General features: G+C 34.8%; 1 protein-coding gene across 8 annotated transcripts in view; it reads left to right on the forward strand.

The window, feature by feature from the left end:
• syngap1b (synaptic Ras GTPase activating protein 1b) overlaps positions 1-21,628 on the forward strand; it is a 108,790-nt gene that overhangs the window by 10,732 nt on the left and 76,430 nt on the right. For all 8 annotated transcript variants that reach the window (XM_052579087.1, XM_052579085.1, XM_052579089.1 and 5 more), the window contains exons 2-3: positions 10,291-10,427; positions 18,940-19,045. In XM_052579087.1, coding sequence (XP_052435047.1) covers positions 10,291-10,427; positions 18,940-19,045 — 243 coding nt within the window. The remainder of the gene's footprint in view (positions 1-10,290; positions 10,428-18,939; positions 19,046-21,628) is intronic.

The raw sequence follows: 21,628 nt of genomic DNA on the forward strand, positions 1-21,628 counted from the left end.
TCAGCTTTACATCACAGGAATGAATTACATTTTAAAATGCTGTATATTTAAATAGAAAATAGTTGTTTAGAATTATATTAATATTTCCCATTTTTTTTATTTTTTTTATTCATAAATGCAGTTTTGGAGACGATAAGAGACTACTAACAAAACCGTCATAAAATCTTACTGACCCCAAACTTTTGAATCTTAATTTACATTTTAATAATAGAGTTGATTTCTTCTAGCATTTTAGCAGTGTTACAGGAATGACTAGCAGGTTTAATCTGCTGTTCTCCCTTCTGTTGCTTCTCAAAAAAGTTCTGTCCGTGTGCCAGCACAAATGTTTTGCGTGCGTCTGCGCTGCGATGGTAGCCCAGGTATGAATGTTAGCGCCAGGCCTCAGGGTAATAATTCAATGACACAGTTCTCAGTCTATCTCTGGATTGAGGACAGATCACTATAATTATGCTTCATCTCTCAGGACCCAAATCACGACCCGTTTTCTCTCAGTGGAGCGCCCCACACGCATCAAGACATATAAAGCAATACACTAAGGAGCAATGCAAGAAAGTGCGCGCGCACACACACACACACATGAATGATGGCTGTGTCATGTGTTTATGCAGACACAGATGGGAAATATTGTTGCCCCAGACTGTCAGTGATTTATTCAGCATGTGGAATATTCCAGTGAAAGGAAAATACGGTACAATGCAAATATTCAAACTTCATTGAGGCAGTGCTGCACCTCTGTACTAGTTTTGACAGTTTCTCTGGAGGTAAATGTAAAATAGATCCAGGAGGACAGGACGGGCTGTGTTCAGAATGGGATGCAAGCTTACTAAATGTGCTGTATTAAAAAAAAAATTGTATGTGAAATATACAACGATTAATGTTTCAGACATTTGTATGCTGCATTGTTGTCACATGGCTTCATCTTGTTCAATATACTGTATAATTCAGCGAGTGGAGTTCAGTTGTCGTCTTAAAGGGATAGTTCACCTAAAAAGTTTCAGACCTGAACAAATTTCATTCTTCTACTTCTACTTAAAAAAATAATTTGAAGAATGTTGGTAACCAAATGGTTGCTGGTGGCCATTGAACATTGAAAAAAAAAAAAAAAAAATTTTTTTTATATATATATATATATATATATATATATATATATACATACGTATATATATATATATATATGTGTATATATATATATGTATATATATATATATTAAGTGTATATATATATATGTATATATATATATATATATATATATATATATATATATATATATATATATATATATATATATATATATTAGGATCTGACAATTTTTGGCCGAGATACAACTATTTGAAATCTGGAATCTGAGCGTGCAAAAAAAAAAAAAAATTACTGAGAAAGTCACCTTTGAAGTTGTCCAAATTCTTAGCAATGCATATTACTAATCATAAATTAAGTTTGGATATATTTACGGTAGGAAATGTACAAATTATCTTCATGGAACATGATCTTTACTTAATATCCTAATGATTTTCGCCATAAGAGAAACATCTATAATTTTGAGCCATACAATGTATTTTTGACTATTGCTAAAAATATACCCCAGCGACTTAAGACTGGTTCTGTGCCCCAAGGTCACATTTTAGCATTTTCTGTCTGTAAGATGGTAACAAATAATAATAATAATAAATACTTTTATTGAACAAGAATGCGTTCAACTTAATTTATAATGTATAATACAAAAAAAAATTTATTTTAAATAAATGCTGTTCCTAAACTTTCTATATATATTAAAGAATCCAGGATCGCAGTCTCCACAAATAATATTAAGTAGCACAACACTGACAAGTATTTATTTAGCAAAAATCAACACATTAAAATGTTTCAGAGGGATCATGTGACACTGAAGACTGGAGTAATGATGCTGGAAATACAGCCTGTATTCCATACAGGAATAAATTACATATTAAAATATATTCAAATAGAAACACTTATTTTAAATATTTCAAAATTACTGCTTTTTTTATCAAATAGATGCAGCTTTGGTGAGCAATGAATTTAGAAGTGTTTTGTAATATCTAATATCATTTGTCTCCCTTTTTGTGAATGCTGTCTCACTTTAAATTTTTATGAGCTTCCAAAAGAGAGAGACAGAGATTGAGTGGAGGCTGAGAGACAGATGGATTAAAGATGGAGGGGGGCTGTGAGAAAGGAGGCTGCCAGGGAGTTTGTTGGAAAGTTGGATCTCATTTTTTAGCTCGTTCTTTTTGTCTGATATAGGGCTGCATGATTATGACAATACTCATATTTGTTGATTTACTTACTGCAATCACAATTATTAATTTCAATTGATAGTATTTATATTAAATGTGCCCTTGTTGATGTTTTCATTTATTGCATTGGTTGATATGGCTGTTTTAGGCTTATACTAACACTGAGCAGAATGTATGTACCATCATTCATAAGCAAAAGTTGTAAGTTACCAATAGCATTGTAAAATTGTGATTATGATGTAATTATAACAATTGAATCCTTCATTTCTTATTCAAGGGACCTAATTCTCTAAATCAAGTTCAGTAACAATTGTAAATTTTGCACAATATATTCTTCACATAGTTTTCAAATAACCTTAACCATATATATAAATTAAGCCTTTTTAAAAATAACTTTAATATTATTAAAATTAAAGTTAATATTTAATAAAACCTGTATATATTGTACTGCATTTTACAAAGTAGAAGTGATACTAAAGAAGTAGAAGTGTTACTAAAAACTACACTTCACCGATATTATTTTCATTTCATTTTGCTTCCTTTAATTAAATTCTGAGTTACAATTCTCTACTGTATCTGTCACTTCAGTTCAAATCTCGATGGCCCTGATTTACAAATAACTTTATTTGCTTGTGCTGCGACAGTTTCCATCAAAACTGAGCTCATAAACCATCATCCTCTGATTTCCACATCTTCTCATTCACTCATCAGATCTCTGATGTCATATACATACTATGAGCTATACATAGCGAATGGAGAGAGCGAAAGACGGAAGAGAGAGAGAGAAAGAGAAACAGAGTATTTCATGGATGGCTAAGTTGCTATGGGAACAAGAAATGGTCTCTCTTTTCTCTCTCCCACACGTTTTTGCACTCTCTCTCTCTCTCTTTCGTTCAGTTCTATCCGTGTCTTCCATACCTCTCTCGTTCCCCCTCTCTCTCTGATCATCTGTCTCTTTAACACTCACTTATATTCTATTCTTTTCCCGGTCGTCATGGCAATAAGCTGGGGGTGTGTGGGTGAGATCGAGAGAGAGAGAGAGAGAGTGGGTGTTTCGGAAGTGACATCTCTTGGGCAGTAACCTTGTTTCCTGTATGTAGATTAGGGGGGCGGGAGCTGTAAAGTGCAAGCTACAGTGACGCCGTGTGGAGGATGCGGCGAGGAGACGAGCAGGTAGATGTGAACGCTGCTTCAGGAGCTTCCAGTGATCAGTGCTGCCTCTCTTTATAGAAATCCAGTGTGCAGTGGGAATTATCAAAGGGAAACCACGCTTAAATCTCTTTCATATCTCAGCTCTTTCTCCTAGAGAGCAATGAGATTAGACAACTCAGACGTTTGCCAAAAAACAATGTAACAAATGACAGTTTTGTGGCTTTTCTAGACAAGGATGTCTGTTAGCATTCCCTTTCACCCTAATAGAACTTAGTGCAGGACCCCCGAAGTTACGTGAGATCTGTTCTCTTTGCTAATGGGAACCACTAAAGATTTGAATCAGTCATCTGAGCTGTGATGTCAAAAGCAAATGTAGGAAAAAATGTTGGTCTGGCTTTTAAGAGTTAACTGAAATACAACCAAAATCAAGGAACATTATTTTTTTTGTCTCAGGATGGTGTAGTTATAGCATCAGCCAGAAGGAGCTAACCATGGTGTGAACCATAGACAACAAAAGATGTGCTATTTTAGCCTTTCTGAAAGCTAGCCAATTAGGAACATTCTCAAGCCGTCAGTCTTTTATCATGTTTGCTGGCATCTGATTGGCTGAGATAGCTTTGGATGGTGGGCTTTTGGAGAGATTATTTAAAGATTATTTACTTTTAGCAGTTTCTTTTCTCGGTGTTTGCTCAGATTTTCTGTCAAAAATCTTAATCGGAAACGTATTGCCTATTAGTATTGATATTTATATATCTCCAAATGAGCTTCAGGAGAAACATCAGAGACAAAGACAATATATACATCTCCAGAGCATCCTCTAAGAAATACCATTCGATTCCTGCTACTGCTGGATGACACATTCCTGCCTTTCAAAGTCCATTAGGATGTAAGGTCACATGTCCATCACAGTATGAACACAGAAATGCTTTTGTGCATGCATCAAAACATGAACTTTCAGCCTACTGTAAAACACACTATTGACATCTACTAATGCAACACAGATATGATTCTGAAACTTGGTTCTACTCTCTTTTCTGTGCATGCCTGAGGCATCTGGAGATACTGTGTGATTTATTTTTAGCTCTATTTGGAATGCAGCGATGTGAATAATCAGTGCTTCTCCTGTTGGGCTGTGTAATGACAATGTGAGACTGACCCATCCTCAGCCTGTTCCTCATGTGCATGGGACACATCAGCACCCACAGACCACAAAAGAATAGTAACACCCTCTCAGAAGTGTGCTAGCCAATGAGACCCAGCACTTGTGATGGAGAACAAGAAGAGGCACCTGCAGCGTTTGTGTCTGCGATGTCAGAGGTGGTGCATGGGCTGAAACGGATGCATTTGGAGAACAGTTTCTAGTTAAACAAAGCCAATGTTACTGAAGAGCTTACATTACTCTTACGACCCAAAGCCTCTTTCCTAGTTCATTCAGAAGGTTCATTCCAAAATTGGTCGTCCAGAAATCATTAACCATGGGGCACATCAAAGAATAGTTCATCCAAAAATTTAAATTAGCTGAAAATGTACTCACCCTTTAGGCCAACCAAGATGTAGATGGGCTTGTTTGTTCATCAGGACAGATTTGGAGAAATTTTGCATTGCATCACTTGCTCACCAATGGATCCAACACGGTGAATGGGTGCCATCATAATGAAAGTTCAAACAGCTGATAAAAACATCACAGTAATCCACACCACTCCAGTTCTTCAATTAACATCTTGTCAATTGAAAAGCTATAGATTTATATAAAAGAAATTCATCTTTAAGGCGTTTAAACTTTTAAAAGTGTCCATGATATTGCTTTTTCTTGTTTTCTGACACGGGAGAGAAATATGCACAGATAAAGCACTGTTTACAAGCAAAAACAGTCAAAAGGGTTTAAAATAAATTTGTCAGTTGATTTGATGTGAGAGGACAAGAGAAGACTGACATTTTTGAAGCATTATTATGGATTATTGACTGTTTTGAAGCACATTTAAACACTGTAGTCTTGGGCTACATCTATATAAATCTGGATACATTTAAAATGCTCTCCAACCACATTAGCGCTTTCAAGCTTTTTCCAAAAGTTTTTCAACCACACTGAAATGTCGGAAAACGCTAAATTCACCTTAATGGGCATATGTAAAACCTCATAAAAGCTCACCTAGATGATACAGACAGAACAGACACAAGTTCTCACGCAATTCAGCAGGATCTTTATATTTACAGAAATAACTGACTAGCCTCGTCCATTTCTCGCACACTAATGTTTGATCTGATGTCTCATCCTTTTAGTACTGTAATATAAAGAGTGTACAAAATAAGTATCTTTAGCAATAGTGTGATAGTGAATTGCACATAACAGACAGTTAATTGCATAAACATAGATGTCTATTGGTAAAACATGCATCACATGACTAAACATGCGTCATCATTTTCAAAAGCCCTGTTTTCACACTACGTATGTGAAAAGTGCATATTCAAATTAATCAAACTTTGTGGAGCGTTTCCAAAAAACTCAGTTTTTCTTGACAAAAACACTGTCTCAGTGTGAATGTAAGGCTAAAACAGAGAGGAAAAATATGCATTTTAAAACAAAAATGTCACTTTCACCTCACAAGATTTGAATTGGTGGACTGAAGTTGTGGATTTATTGTAATGGTTTATCAGCTGTTTGGACTATAATTCTGATGGCACCCATTCACTTCACCATTCACTTCACTTCATCATTCACTTCAGAGTATCCATTGATAAGTAAGTGATAACTGATTCTTTCATTTTATTTTGTCACTTCTAGTCCTCAATATTCATTCCATATTTCCTGTCTCAGCCTGTCCTTACGGACAAATGTAAATGATAAAGTGGTTAAACAAGGGATACATGAAACAGAGGTGGATAAACACTAACATATTGTACCTTGTGTTAAGTTGCCATAAAGTGACTTCACATATTCTCTGCAACTAAATCTTTCATATTCTATCTCTGTGAAGTCTTTAGTTGTTGTCATGAGCAGTTTCTTACATGGCGGCGGAGAGTGCTGTTGAACAGGGCAGCACAGGGCAGCTCCTCCAGCTCTCCAGGACTTCTTGTCAGGACGGAGCTGGATGTGACAGGCTATTTCTATGGTGGAAAAGATTTCAGCTGGCTTACTGTCAAGCGGGGAGCCCAGCGCACTGTAGTGAGTTTGTTGTTCGTCCCAGCGGTGGGGATACAGTTCAGAGCAGCGGCGCAGTACTCTGCTTGCTGTTTTGTTTGAGTTGTTTGGTGGCATGCTGTCATGTTAAAGAAATAGTTCATCTTAAAATGAAAATTCTGTCATTACTTAGTCTCATATGTTGAATCTAATGGACTACTTATGTGGTTGTTGTTGTTGTTTTTGTGGTGCTTTATGGATCAAGTTTTTTTACTTTTAAAATTTTTACATTTTCTTTTGGTCACAAAGGCTGTATATATATGATCAAAAATACAGTAAATCATGTATTATTGTGCAATATTATAAACATTTTTAAATAACTGTCTTATGTCTTAAAATATTTTAAAATGTAATAAACATTTTTAAATAACTGTCTTATGTCTTAAAATATTTTAAAATGTAGTTTATTTCTGATGCAAAGCTGAATTTCTCAGTCAACAGTGTCACATGATCTTTCATAAATTATTCTAATATGCTGAAAAAAGTGCTGTTTAATATTTTGTGGAAACCTTTTTAAGGCTCTATGATGAACAAAAAGTTCAAAAGAACATTTATTTTAAGTAAATCTTAAGTAATTTAAATGTAACATTATACATGTTTTACTGCCACTTTTGTGTAAATTAATGTAAATTACAAATGTAAAAATTTAAATTTAGAACCATAAAAAACATTTTCATTACTTGAAATAAAATAAATGTTAAATGAAATAAAATAAAAAAATAAAAAGGTTTTTATTTCCGCTATTTTCCATTGTACAATTTTTTATATTTTTTTAAATGTAATTTAACTTGTACTGAAATAACTAAAACTGAAATAATAATAAAAAATCTATCTACTCTCTAAAATAGATCTATCTATCTATCTATCTATCTATCTATACACATACAAAAATTACTAAAAATGGCAAAAACAAACTACAAGAAAATTACTTAAATTTTACAATTAAAATGAGAAATAAAAAACAAAAACAAAAATATTGATAGAAATAACAGTATGATACTCAATAGTACTTCAATATAAAAGACATCTCGCTGTCTGAAGGATTTCGTTTGTGCAGAAGTATTATTTGAAAGCAACTGGACTTTCTTTTCCATTTGCTGAAGACGTTAGCTACAACAGATAGAAAGCAGAAAAATGAAAAGCTCAACTGTCTGTGCATAAATTCTAGCAAACATACGGCTGCTTAAGTCCAGTGATCTGTTTTGTAAGTGCCTTTCCCTGTTGTTCTGGAGTGCTTGGAGGAAATCTGACAAATGTGTGTGTGAGTCTGGACAGAAGCGTCCTGTGCCGGTCCAGCATCCCTCTGATGCTGCCACCATCTGTCAAGGCTGTTTCTGATTGGCTGGAGGTTCAGAGGGTAGGAGTTCTGAATATTGACTCTGAGCTGTAGTTTTTGGAGCGAAAAAGAGTGGGAGACTCGTCCAGTCGTGGGTTTTATAGAACAGGGATGAAGTAAAAAAGTCAAAGGCCACTGTAATCGCTTTATTGCACTCGCCTTGGCTGACAGGGCCAGAGCTGAACATGTGACAGCTTAACATCTCGATTTAGAACTTGATGAAACTACAGTGCCGTCAATATCAAAATCTGCACTTTATATACATGTTTACAGTCTGAGGAGAAAGACTGTCTGTAAGATACAATTCTGGGTAAAAATGTAGTTCAAATGTACTGTATTGTTTATGTTTGAGTAAAGCTGTGTTTGCTGTGAGGCCAAGCACCAATTGTGTATGTGTCTGTTGTTGTTGTTGTTGTTGTTGTTGTTGTTTCTGGCTGGAGTCCATGACAGCCCATGGAACCTTATGGTTAAAAATTTGTAAATTGGGAGCACTGATTGGGGAGAGTTTGACCAAATAATCTGACCCTAACGTTAATGTTGTTCCATGTACAGTCCATTTACTGGCTGGTATTGTTTAAAAAAATCCCATAGGTTGATATAATGAGCACTTGTGAAGAATAGTTTATACTGGATTTGCCAAATTTTGGTTGAAAGTACAGTACCATACCAGGGTTAGTAATTATTATTATTATTATTATTTTAAATAAATGAATGTTTAATCAGTACGGACATATTAGAATTAATCAGAAGTAACAGTGAAGACATGTAATTAATATAATATTAATTGAATAATAATAACATAATATTTCTATTTAAAATAAATCCTGTTATCTTGAACTTTCTGTTAATCAAAGAATCCTAAAATATATTCTAAAAATTTATTTAAAAAGGAAAAATAAGCAATATGTGTTTTTTTTATATTTCAGAAACGTTTTTTAACCTGAAGTAATTCGCTGATAGTTCATATAAATCTTCAAAAGTCATCCTACAGCTGTTTTCCCCCTGCTAAATTTGATACTAGGACTCAAATGATTAAATAGGGCTGCATAATAACAATGGTAATGAATGTTTGAAATGATAGTCAAGGCTATTTTGTTCAGAAATTCATTTTGGTTAATAATCATGATTTATAATTTCTATTTATGTTTCATCAGAATTATTTCACTTTTTTGTAAACATAAATCTAGAAAGTGTTAACTCACATTAAAACTTCTCTCAAATGCAGAAAAAAAACAGTACAGTTAATTACAATTATTCAAAATTACCCTGTTTTCATATTAAAATAACCAAAAAGACTTGTATTCAGATCATCAGTTTGAATTTTTATTTTTTATTTTTTCGCAATGGAGGGAGTATTTGTGAAAGGTTGCCAGGTTGAGAAAATAAAGTAAAACACTGAGCAGAAATATAATGTTTAAAGGGATAGTTCACCCAAAACTGAAAATTCTGTCATTAATTACTCACCCCATGTCATTTCAAACTGCAAGACATTCATTCTTCTTCAGAACACAAATTAAGATATTTTTGATGAAATCCGCAAGCTTTCTGAACCTCTATAGACAGCAATGCAACTGAAATGTTTTATGGCCCTGAAAGGTGGTAAGGACATCGTTAAAATAGTCCATATGACACCAGCGGTTCAACAGTAATGTTATGAAGCTACGATACTACTTTTTGTGTACAAAAAAAAAAAAAAAACTTTATTCAATGTTTTCTTTTCTTCAGGGTCAATCTCCACTGAGTACCACTATACTGTTTATGCAGGGTCAAAAAACAAGGATTTTATTTAAAAAAAAAATCATAATTTGTGTTCCAAAGATGAACAAAGTTCTTACGGTTTTGGAACGATATGAGGGTGAGTAATTAATGACATAATTCTCATTTTTGGGTGAACTATCCCTTTAAGAGAACAGCTCTGATTGCGGTATTTAGCATCTGGCAACTCAAAGCATGTACGCTTGACAAATGTTTAAATAGCCAGCCAGCCAGCATCAGAAGTCGTGAGCACGATTAAAGTGCAATTTAAAATAGATTTGAAACTGCAATTCATTTTCCTGTAGTGCATCAATGAATTTCACTGTGAAAATGCCAGACATGAAGTTATGTTGTTATCGTAAGGTGGAAAAGCTTTTGCTTGATCGAATTAATCTTCCATTTATCCATTATGGAAGACAATGTTGTTCAAAGTGACTTATGAGGTATAGATTCTTCAAACTTTGTGGATGAATGTTTGGTACTAGCGCCACATACTGGTATAATGTTGTAAGTTCAGGTTGAATCTGCTTATAGACTTTGAACTAGCAGGAATAACAGCTTAGTTTTGTCTTGCATTTTAATTATTGACCTTTCTCCTCTCGTCCTCCTGTCCCAGATGCGAGGTATGCTGCCCCCCCCTCCTACCGACACCAGCCCTCCTTCGCTGCTGCTCCCTCCTACGAGCAACCCGACTGGAATCCTCGTCTGTGTGTGATCAGTGGAAATCAGCTCTACATGTTGGACCAGGAGGAGGTACTGGCAGCCCAATCACACATAATCAAGCACTTCCTTCCCAACATGTTCCTTACTACAGTTTGTGTGCTGTGCTGGGTGCTCATTTTACAGCCAGTTTACAAGGGGCTTTATTTCAGACTTTCCACAGCTCGAAACATATTTTGTTTCTCTATATTCTTTGGTTGATTTGCATCAGGAGTCTGGGAGTGTTGTATCTCGTAAACAGTATGTTAGTGTGCTTATGAGTCTTGGGCATTGTTAGGAGTTTGTGAATCATCCGTAGTCTGATTAAATACGTAATATAACAACAATATACAGAACAATGGCAACAATATCTCATCAATACATATTTTGTAATATATTTTAAGTAACAATAATTTTAATTTGTTAAAATGTAGTTTTATATATAAACTTGTGCACATAAATAATAAATTATGAATTAGCTATATATTGTTTATTACAATGTTTATATAAGAAACAGAAAAATTGCAACAAAAAAATATTTTTTAAATTTACATAGACTTTTAAAATAATATATTTTTGTTTTAAATTCCTGATAAATAATTTATTATTATTATTATTATTATTATTAGTTGTAGTAGTAGTAGTACTTTTAATAGTAATAATAATATTATCATTGTTATTATTAGAATAATAATGAGTGCATGATTTTAAATGTATTTTAATTTATTTTGAGTAGTTACTGTAATTACAGCAATTTTGTGTTCATCTAATTTTCATAAAAAAAACAATTTTTTATTTATTAAATAAATAGATTAATTAACCAATTAATTGTCTACTAATAAATTAATTATTAATTATGAATATATCAATGTTAAATAATTTGATCAATAACTGTATGTGTATATATGCATATACTGTATATACTGTTTGTGTTTATAGAAAATAATAATGATTACTGGTATAGAATTTCAGGTGCAATTTGCTTGGGTTGGGCAGTGAACATGAATTGCTTTAATACTTTATTTCTACTTTCTACTTATTAAACTTTATTAAGTACATCTTACAAACGTTATTAAAAATATTTTCCTCTTATCTTACCAGAGACACAATTAGCCGGATCTCATGCTCCCTCAAAAAAATAGTTACATGATGGCCCTGATCATATCCTGCTGCCCATATTCATCCAAAACAATTTAGCATTCTTTAAGTTCAGTCTGCCTGTACCTAGATGAAGTCTGTGTTTGTAATGGACACAGTGACTGACCTGTACAGCAGGTAGTGCTGCAGAGCACTGAGAGGCTCATTAATCAGACGCACCGTCCGACTAATTGCACCCGTCTTGTTGCATGTTCAGATAAGGCCACACTTTGAATAGATGTGAATCAGTGGTGACAGGCTAATGACTGTCACCTCTGTGAAGATGAGCATCATGAAATATTCATGGTTGTCACTCATCTGCTGCAGGGGACAGTTGCAGCCCTGTTTGTGTGTGTGAGAGTCTTCATTCAGGTCCTGTAGTGAATGACAAGCGTCTCCTCCGTGCAGACATTGCACTCTGTGAGTCCACAAGAGGAGATGCTTTTCTCTGATTGTTTTCAGGAGTTGTTGATGGCTGAGGCCACTAAATTCATTCGCAATCAGCTTATTCTGCCCTCACGTAACAACATTTATGTATCGTAAATTAATACACAATATTACACGTATAATACACAAATTGGTTATGTAGTGTAATTTTTTGGTAGAATTTTTCTATTATTATTATAGTATTTAACAAGCTTTTGATTTAGCTTTTTTATGCTTTCCTTTTGTATATTTCCAAATGTTTTGTGTGTATATATATATATATATTAGTTTTTATGTTTTAGTGTTTCACCATATTTTTACATTTTATTTTATTTCTGCTCTAATTCAGATAACTTATAAATATTTTTTATAGTTTTAATTTTAGTTAACAACAGGTATCCATTTTGTTTGCTGTCTAAAATTTATAGGACTTTCTTAGAAAATAAATATTAATAAAATAAGTAAAAATAATTAATAAAAAATAACAATAAATAATTCAAATAATATTATAATAAAATACATACAATTATATATTTTTATGTTTTAAGTTTTGATTTTAACTTTAGTTTGTTTTCATCATTTTAATGTGATTTTGATGAAGTGTTTTTTTATGTTTCACCTAATATTTAAATTGTATTATATTATAAAATATCTAAAACGTAGATTAATGCTAATATTCATATTATACTCTATGTATTAAGTGTGTATAATATGTATTAATAATAATAAATGTAATATGGAAAGGAAATATATATATATATATTAGATTTACAACTAATTTGAGTAATCGCCTAGATTCTTATACAACAATAGTAAAATTCAGGTAGATTTCAGTAACATGGTTGATTAAAAAATCTAGTGACTTGTTGCTGTCTTCAGAAGCAGCCTTTAGAGGGAGTGAGAGAGTCAGGAGTGATTTGCTGAAATGTAGCTAAATGCTAATTGATGTGGGGTGACAGTGGCCCACCTCCGACTTCACATACGTTCTGTGCACCAGCTCTCAGATAATATGGTTCTCGTGCGGATCCGTGCCACCGTGACACGGCGTTACGCAAGTAGGCCCAGAGCAAGGTTTCTCTGGCTGTGAGTGGGTGGCAGCCGTTCTTGTAGCTGCCCCAGGAATCAGGCTATGGAATCATGCGCTCACCAAATCACTCTCTGTGGCTGCTCACATCGCGCTGTTCAAAGATGTCACGGTAAATAAATTAATTAGTATGGACACAGTCAACAGAGAGCCTTCGCTCACAGCCGATGCTGTGACAGAACATGACAAGTCTTCAGAAAGAGATGTTAGCATTGTGGGAGTCTGTTTGAAAAGATTATGTAATGGATTCATGGGATGTGTCACGTGAAAACATGAAAGAGCTCATGAAATGGTTTTCTTCTCTGTAGAGCGCAACAGTGGCAGTCCAATTTGCATTGGTTCCAGAAGTATTTTTTGGTTAAAGAGTTAAGCAGTGAATCAAACCAACCATCTACAAGGAGAATCGTATTACAAACATTAAAGCAAGAAGTATTTGAAAATCAGGCAAAAAGACAAGGTTACAAAATTGTGTACTCGATGCTTTTAATGAGAGAAAGAACTAAAATTCCACGAAGCATTGTAAAGTGATAGATATATATATACAACCTTTGATTTAAAGATGTTGATTGTGTGTATAGAAACAACATATTTTAAGTTTATTGCAAAATAATAATTAAAATAAAATATAAAAATTATCATTAAAAATCAAGGGACATGAATGGCATTTTTCATCCAGAATTGATATGCAAGGTTAATTCCTTCTCTAAAATAGGTTTTAGTTGCTGTTGTTAGTCACAGGTAGAAAAGGACAGACCATAAATTTTTAAGCTGAAAAAGTTTGTTTTGTCAACTTTTAGAAGAGCTCTTTAAGCTTCAAATCTAAAATGAAAACTCAAATTTAAACCTCTTTAAACTGGAAAGAACACTGAAGCTAATAAGGCACTAACTATTTTTTGTTGTTGTTGTTGTAACTAACAACTATTCAAAAAAATTATGTAGTTTGGAATTTGGGACTTTTTCACACTTTATGTCACAAGAAGTAAAGTAGAGCTGCAGCGGGACAGGATTTGTTAGCAGATTGGACAGTTTTCGCTGCTATTTTGTTGTAGGTGGAGAATTAATTTCAATATATTTGTGGTGAAAAAGCAGCACATCCATCTATCTGTATCTTTCAACTGCCACATTTGACTGTATTTTCTATCCATAATTCAGTGATTGCACTATAAAAATGTAACAGGAGATAATATATCTCAGGTACAGTGTTCTCAACATCAGGATATAACCCGTAGCTGGTGTCTTCAGTGAAAATCATCCCGTGTCATTTATTACCAGAGCAGCTGGAACCTGACAGTGATGTGATGTTGATAGAAGCAGACAGATCTCATCCTTCTTCTCTTTAGCGTTGCTGTTTTGCAGCGCTGTCGTGGTGTTCGCGGGGCAGATCTGGGATGGAGCAGGATGCCAGCGGAGTCAGTTGAGGTTCGGGTCGGTCGGGCTGCCGGCGGGGTGCTGTCAGGTTGGGCTGTGATCTATTAACGCACCATTAGGACAGAACGGACCGCACACCTGCTGCTCTCCACCCCGTTTCCTCTCTCACCTGCCCCATCACACAGCTGGGCCAGTTCTGGCTGTGCTGACATATGGCAAACTCCCCTACAGCGCAGCATGAGTGTGTTTGCCAAACCTGAGCCCTGCCCAGAATTATGGGAATACACACAGAAAATGTTCTTGGGATCAAAACTAAATTCTAAATGCTGAAATCCTGAGACAGGTCCCAACGTTGAACATTTTAAAGGTGAAAGCAACACATAATCACCGTAGGATGCCCCTTATCTGCTATTGGTTTGACAAAGAGATAGTCCCGTCCTAAATACTTCCTGTTTTAAATACTGTGTACCCTGTCGGGTTCCGGAAGAAAAAAATAGAAGCCCATTTTCACTATGGAAAATAAATAAATAAAGTAATTATCACTAATTCTCTGGTAATTTTGAGTTTATATGTCACAATACTGACTTTAAGAGAATAACAATACTACTAATGATAAATACAATAGACACACAAAAAAAAAAAAAAACTAAAGTCAGAATTGTGAGATAAAGAATTCACAATTTTATTTTATTTTATTATTCCATGGTCAAAACAAAACCCAAAACATAACAAAAACAGAATTGAGAAATGTAAATTTAAAATTTAAGATGTATGAATACGAGATGTAAACTAATTGAAAAATATATATCTTGTAATTTATTTCTCAGAATGGAGAGAAAATTTTGCAACTACATTTTTTAATTGAATGGCAGAAACAGACTTTCAAAAAAAAAATTTTTATTTTATTTTGTTCATGAGGACTTTTAATCTGCTCATGAATTCTTTAAATTCTTAAAGTCTTAAAAAACAAAGAAACTAAAATATGAAAGAAAATTACTTAAGAAAAATATATATATATAAATGCATCTTGCACCATTAATGTTATAATATATTTGTTATCTATTGGTTTATATTTATCTATTGTTTTCATTTTGGTTATGTCATTTGTAGCGCTTCATGGAACTGTAGTTATTTCCATCATTGAAGTCTTGTACCTTTGTGTTTTTGCCTGATTTTCAAATACTTCTTTGCTTCAATTCAATGTTTGTAGTGTTGTAATTCTGCTTGTGGCTGGTTGGTTTGGTTCATGGCTTATAATTTTTTAACAAATACTTTTTTAATATCCATATGGTAAAAATAAATGTAACTAATTCTTAGGGCTGGGCGATATGGCTTTTTTCACACAGATTTTTCAGATTTTTTCACACCAAACCCGATTTTCGATTTTAATCGATTTTTTTTTTTCTATTTAAAAACAAACTACAACCGACAAAGAAATTGCTAAAACCAAATGTACTCTTTATTTTGTTCTGATTTTCACTTATGCAATTTATCTAAATTTCCCTTTGTGCATAAGTGTAACAGGAAACAAGCCTCGCTTGTAAACGAGATGGCAGGCACTGCCATTTTAAACAGTGAAAATGTAGCTTATCAGTTTTCTAATAATTTACAGTGACACAATGCACCTTCAAAATAAATAAAAAATAAAATAAATAAATACAATTAAAATAAATAAAATATAAATAAAAAATAAAATTGTGTGTCCCTCTTTGATAAAAAACTTTTGGTTAAATAAATGTAACCAAAATGTCAAAATTAGATCTATTACAAAAATACATACTTGTCACAGTGGTATTCATAAAGTGCTAACAAAACTTTAAACTCATTAGCGTTAGCATTACAGAAAGGTCTGATTTACGCACTGTTACAACAGTCATTGTTTTTTTCTTTTTTATATTTTTACATTGACATTTGAGTTCATGATTTTAATGTTGTTGTTTTTTGTGGCTCACTAGACAGACTGTTGATCTTTGAATAATCTCATCTGGTCACCCTAACGCTTTGGAACGTTTTGCTCTCTCCGCCATCGTCACTCTTTATTATTAAGCGTGAGTTTTCGTTCAGTTATTCGTGTGTGTGCGCCGCGCTCGTTCTTGGTGTGTGTTTGTGACTGACAGACAGCCTCCGCGGCGCGCATGAAAGATGTCACAGATCTCACAGACAAACTTCTTAATAATATTGCAAATTAGAAATGTTTGGTAAGATAACATGTGCACTATAACATTATTAAGGAAAAATACATAGTACATAATTTCTTTCCCTCCAGTACCGAAAGCAGATCTTACTGATACTACGGTCTTTCATAATTTAGCCCCGGGGCCAGTTTAATACCGGGTTTCGGTACCCATCCCTAAGGGGTTACTCGATGAAACTGTGCCTTTCTTTGGAACGAGCTCTGCGCTGTTAACTGTCATGTTGTCTGTGTGCGGCTGTAAGGAAAGCGGGGGGAGGGCGAGCCCACTATGAACTACGGAAGCCTAAGGGGAGAGCCCTTAGAAAAACCGATTTTCATTAAAAACAAATCGCCCTTAACGTCAAATTCGAGTTAATCGATAAAATCGATTTATCGCCCAGCCCTACTAATACTTCCAGAACTAAGGCAGCAGAAAAAGTTGAACACTTTAGAGCTGTATATCTAGTGCTGAGGCTTCTCTCCTCTGAGAAGCTGATCGTCGACCTGTAGCGGGTCCATCTCCACCTGACCTCGAACTCTCTGTGTTTTGTTTAGTGACTCTTCTGTGATGTTCCAGATAACATTGAACCAGGTGATTGCTGACCAGCTGAACTCATTCCACAGGCAGCCACTCACCTGTGTCCCACAGTTCCTGATGCATGCTGTAGATCTGTGTCTAATGGGTTCAGTTTCGTGAACATAGCATGATGGTAACAGGCCATGTTCTCTGGCTGCCTTAATGTATCCAAGCGTACTGTATATTAGATCATTTCCAATGAGCAGATGTGACCTTACATGCTGTGGCAGTGAATTATGAGTTAGAGGAAAACAAAAGCACAAACAAGATATTTGTAATATTCTAGACAGCTTAGCATTTAGGGAGAACTAATGGAGAATTTTGCATAAAGGTGAATGTAATTTCTGTGCCACCAGCAGTACCGAACCAGATAAAGTGTGTGTACTATACTTGTGTTACATTAACTGATTTTAATTAAATTTAATAAAATGTAAAAATGTTTTTTGCGTTCCTTTTCATCATGCATATGCATTTGCTGTAATCCATCTACAGTATCTATATTTAATTCCTCTTCTGAAGGAACACAAAAGTGTGTTTTGTAATGGATTTGCTGTGCTCTTCAATGTAAAGAAGTTGTACCTGCTTTTCTTTACCTCCACGTTCAAAACCTAAAACTGTGAAAAAGATGCATTTTCTGAACTATGGCACCTGCATTTGTTTTGTTCTATGCAATTTTTAGGAGAAACATCTTCGACAAAGTGCATACTTTATAGTGACAGTTAATTTGTGTTAAACATGCTTCTTCTGGTTTTGTGGATATGGACGCATTTGTCTTTAGCAGATATTACTGTAAGCCTAATAATTTACATTTAGTCAACATTCACTGCAAACTGACACATTGTTAATGGTGTGCACCGAGTTTGTCCTTAAAATGTATCTACACTGCCTGTGTAGCAGATTGTTCACATAAAAGGGCATGTGCGTTAATAAACAGTGATCTTGCATGCTTTCTAGTAAGTCATGAAGGATTCATTGGATGTTATGCATTTTTTATGCACTGATCCTTCCTGTAATTTCATTGCAGCTTGTCAGATATTTATTTTAAAGACATTGAAAGATAATATTTAGCTTGCTTTGCTCTGACAGAAAGCATAACGTAGACATCTATCATTTTTAAAACTATAAAGACAAACTGCAGCGATGCATCTTAAGATGCACAATACTGTCTTAAAGTCAGCTGTGTGAATCAGATGCTGTATTCTAATAAATCTGCTTTCTTCTCTGCATCTGAGTAGCTGGGCTGTGCATAAAACAGAAAGAGTGTCCCATAATGCAGCCAGGTCATGCAGCCAAGTGACAAGGCCACCCCTGAAACATTTAAGCTGCTTCCCTTAGGGCTCAGTGACTGATCCTCTCTTGCCCCGCTCATTTATCACCCCAGACTGTAGGTAATCGCTTCCTTCGCAGCCCTGCTCCTGATATCTCGATTGTATCTCCCTCTGGATAGCGCTGGTGAACACAGGAGAGACATCCATGCCACTAAACAAGCCCTGTGCAATTAGAAGGCAAACCTGCGCCGAGATGTTTTCCTCCATCTGCTTTCTGCGTTAAGAAGAAATCCCGTGGCATGCAGCCCCATACCGAGACTTAAATAAACACATTACACACACAAGTTTGCAATTATTTTCTCCCTTCACCCCAAGCACACACACACCATTACTTTATTATTTCAAGGATTCTCGTCTCAACGGGGCTTGTTGTTTTAATAGCGGAGGATTCCGACCGGTTTAGCGCAGAGCCCTGCAGCTTGCCGTATTGACCCCACGCTCTTTGTGCTGACCATATCTCAACTCTCCCGCAGGTTCATCCTTTGTTGATGCGCGAGCAGCGCTCGGAGTCGCACAGGAACAAGCTGCTGCGACGGACGGTCAGCGTGCCTGTGGAGGGGAGGCACCATCCTGAAATGGGTGAGTCACACACGTGCCGCCCTGCTGCTTAAATGCCATCACTGCGTGAATCCACTCCTGAGGGTTAAAACTTAATAAGAATTACTGTACAATAGACTACTTTAAAGGTTAGTTCACCCAAATATTTAAATACTGTTATTATTACTCACCCACATGTCGTTCCAAACCCATAAGACCTTTGTTCATCTTTGGAACACTTTTGATTAAATCTGAGCTTTCTGACCCTCCAGACAAAGCAATGCAACCACCATGTCCCAGAAGGGTAGTAAGCACATTGTTAAAATAGTCAATGTAACATCATTATGATATCATTATCAGTAGGGTTTCCATCCAAAGTTATGAGTTTAACTTGTGCGCAAAATAGGGAGATACTAGCACGAAGTCACATTACTTTTTTAATGCACAGGGAGGGATTTATTTGGCAAATGTGTTTCCATATCCCATTATTTACATTAACCCTTTTTCACACAGATCAAAAACTACCCCAAGCGTGCAAAAAAAAAAAAAAAAAAAAAAGATTTTTGCAGATCAAGGCCTGTTTATTTGAAATTCAGCATTCCATCAAGCATTTCCATCACTCGTTTCTGATGTGATACTACAAAATGCACATAAAAGCAGGGTGATGGAAACATAGCTAGTGTCATTAGAAGAAACTGTTTAATGGAAAAAGGTTTCTCATATAGCTTCATAAAATTACGGTTGAACCTCTGATGTCACATGGAGTGTTTTAACAACGTCTTTACTACCTTTCCGGGCCTTGAACGTGGTTCTGTTGCTGTCTATGGAGGGTCAGAAAAACCCTTGGATTTCATCAAAAACATCTTAATTAATTTGTGTTCTGAAGATGAAGATCTTACGGGTTTGGAACGACAACAGGGTGAGTAATAAATGTTAGAATTATTTTCGGAAGAACTATCCTTTTAAGGCAAGACACCCATGGTGAATAAGTTTGCCCTTTATATAATAATTGTAAAATAAAATTTGTGTGTATGTGGTTCAAATAACCATAACCCCATTGAGTTTTATTTCACAATTCTGACTTTTTTTCCCTTGCCATTCTGACTTTCTTTTGTTTTTTCATTTTGTCTCAGAAGTCTGTTTATATCTCCATTCAGACATTTCTTGCAATTTCATAAATATATATATATTACGAATTCCGCCTTTACATCTCACAAATCAGTTTTTTTTTCTCTACTGAATAAAAAATGTAAAAGGTAATTGTGACTTTTTATCTTTGAATTCTGATTTTTGTTCTTAATTGCAAGAAAAAAGTCTGAATCGTGAGTTATAAATTCTATAATGAATTTTAATCCTGTGGCAGCAAGGACAAACAGCTAGAGATAAAAAAATTAAAATCTCATGTTTTTTGACAATACAATGTTGTATAAAATCAGGCAGATGATATATAATCATACCCATCAGTAAAACTGTAAGTAAGTGCTGCTGAACTGATGATTTCTCAGAAAAACAACAACTGAGAAACGACCTTGAAAGGTATGTATTGAATTTATGTATTTTTGTTGAGCTAGTTGCAAGGCTTTTTGACATTGCAAGCTTACAAAAGTTGATGTACATCCAAGCCAAAATAAGGCTTATAAAGCAACTTTATTTAGCTTCCCACTGTTTGGGACGTCCTGTTTCCACTCGCTCTGATGTGTTGACATCTTTAATAATGCACCTACACCCTTACAAATAACATTTCTATAGCATCACTCCAAAACAGCTTTATTATAAAGAGTGTAGCATGTACTGTATCTGCACCTGGTGAATGTCTCATCCATGTGAGCTGTTGAACGAGGTGGCCCTCTGCTGATCACTCCAGACTCCTTCTGCAGTTTCCCTGACAACGATTTGGGATTCACACGGTTTCCAAGAAGCTGCCCACAGCTATATGTTCTGATGAATGTTAGCTATGCTCTGAGCGACACGGGGGCTCTATACCACCATATGCTTTCCAGAACGATAAGCCTTGAGGAAGATGAAATATTGAATGGAATTGATCTCATAAGAACGGTTTTAATTAGCTGAAAATGCGTGCTATTTGGGGGGTAACGTTCAGTGAAGTATAGATTCATTCTTCATAGCAAGATGACACAGTGACCTATTTTAAAGTCTTTTCCTCAGTGTGCTTCCTGCTTAGTTTGCACTATGTATAGACTTTCAGGATGAGACTACTTAACTCTGTTCCAAACCCCTCGCCGTCTGCTGTCTAAACACTGCAAACATCATTCTTTAATTAGTTAGTCATATAAGATGAAAAACTAAAAAATTCACATTTTAGTGAGACAATAGGGCAATAAAAGATAAACTTCTTTGAACAATACCAGTGTAAAGTTTTTTTTTTTGTTTTTGTATTTTATTTTTTTCTAAAGGGTCAGGTAACACTTAACCCATAAGTGTCTTAAGTGACTGCTGAAAATTTAGCTTTGCCATCAATGCCAGCAATTTTTTCTTTAAAAATTATCAAATAAAATAAAAAATTACAAAAACACATTTTAAAACAAACCATATATGTATAAATTATATATATTGTATATAATAAAAATGGTAATAATATTTTGCAATATTATTGTATTACAATAT

The sequence above is a fragment of the Carassius gibelio genome, chromosome B16, assembly GCF_023724105.1.
Source record: "Carassius gibelio isolate Cgi1373 ecotype wild population from Czech Republic chromosome B16, carGib1.2-hapl.c, whole genome shotgun sequence".
Classification (NCBI taxonomy): domain Eukaryota; kingdom Metazoa; phylum Chordata; class Actinopteri; order Cypriniformes; family Cyprinidae; genus Carassius; species Carassius gibelio.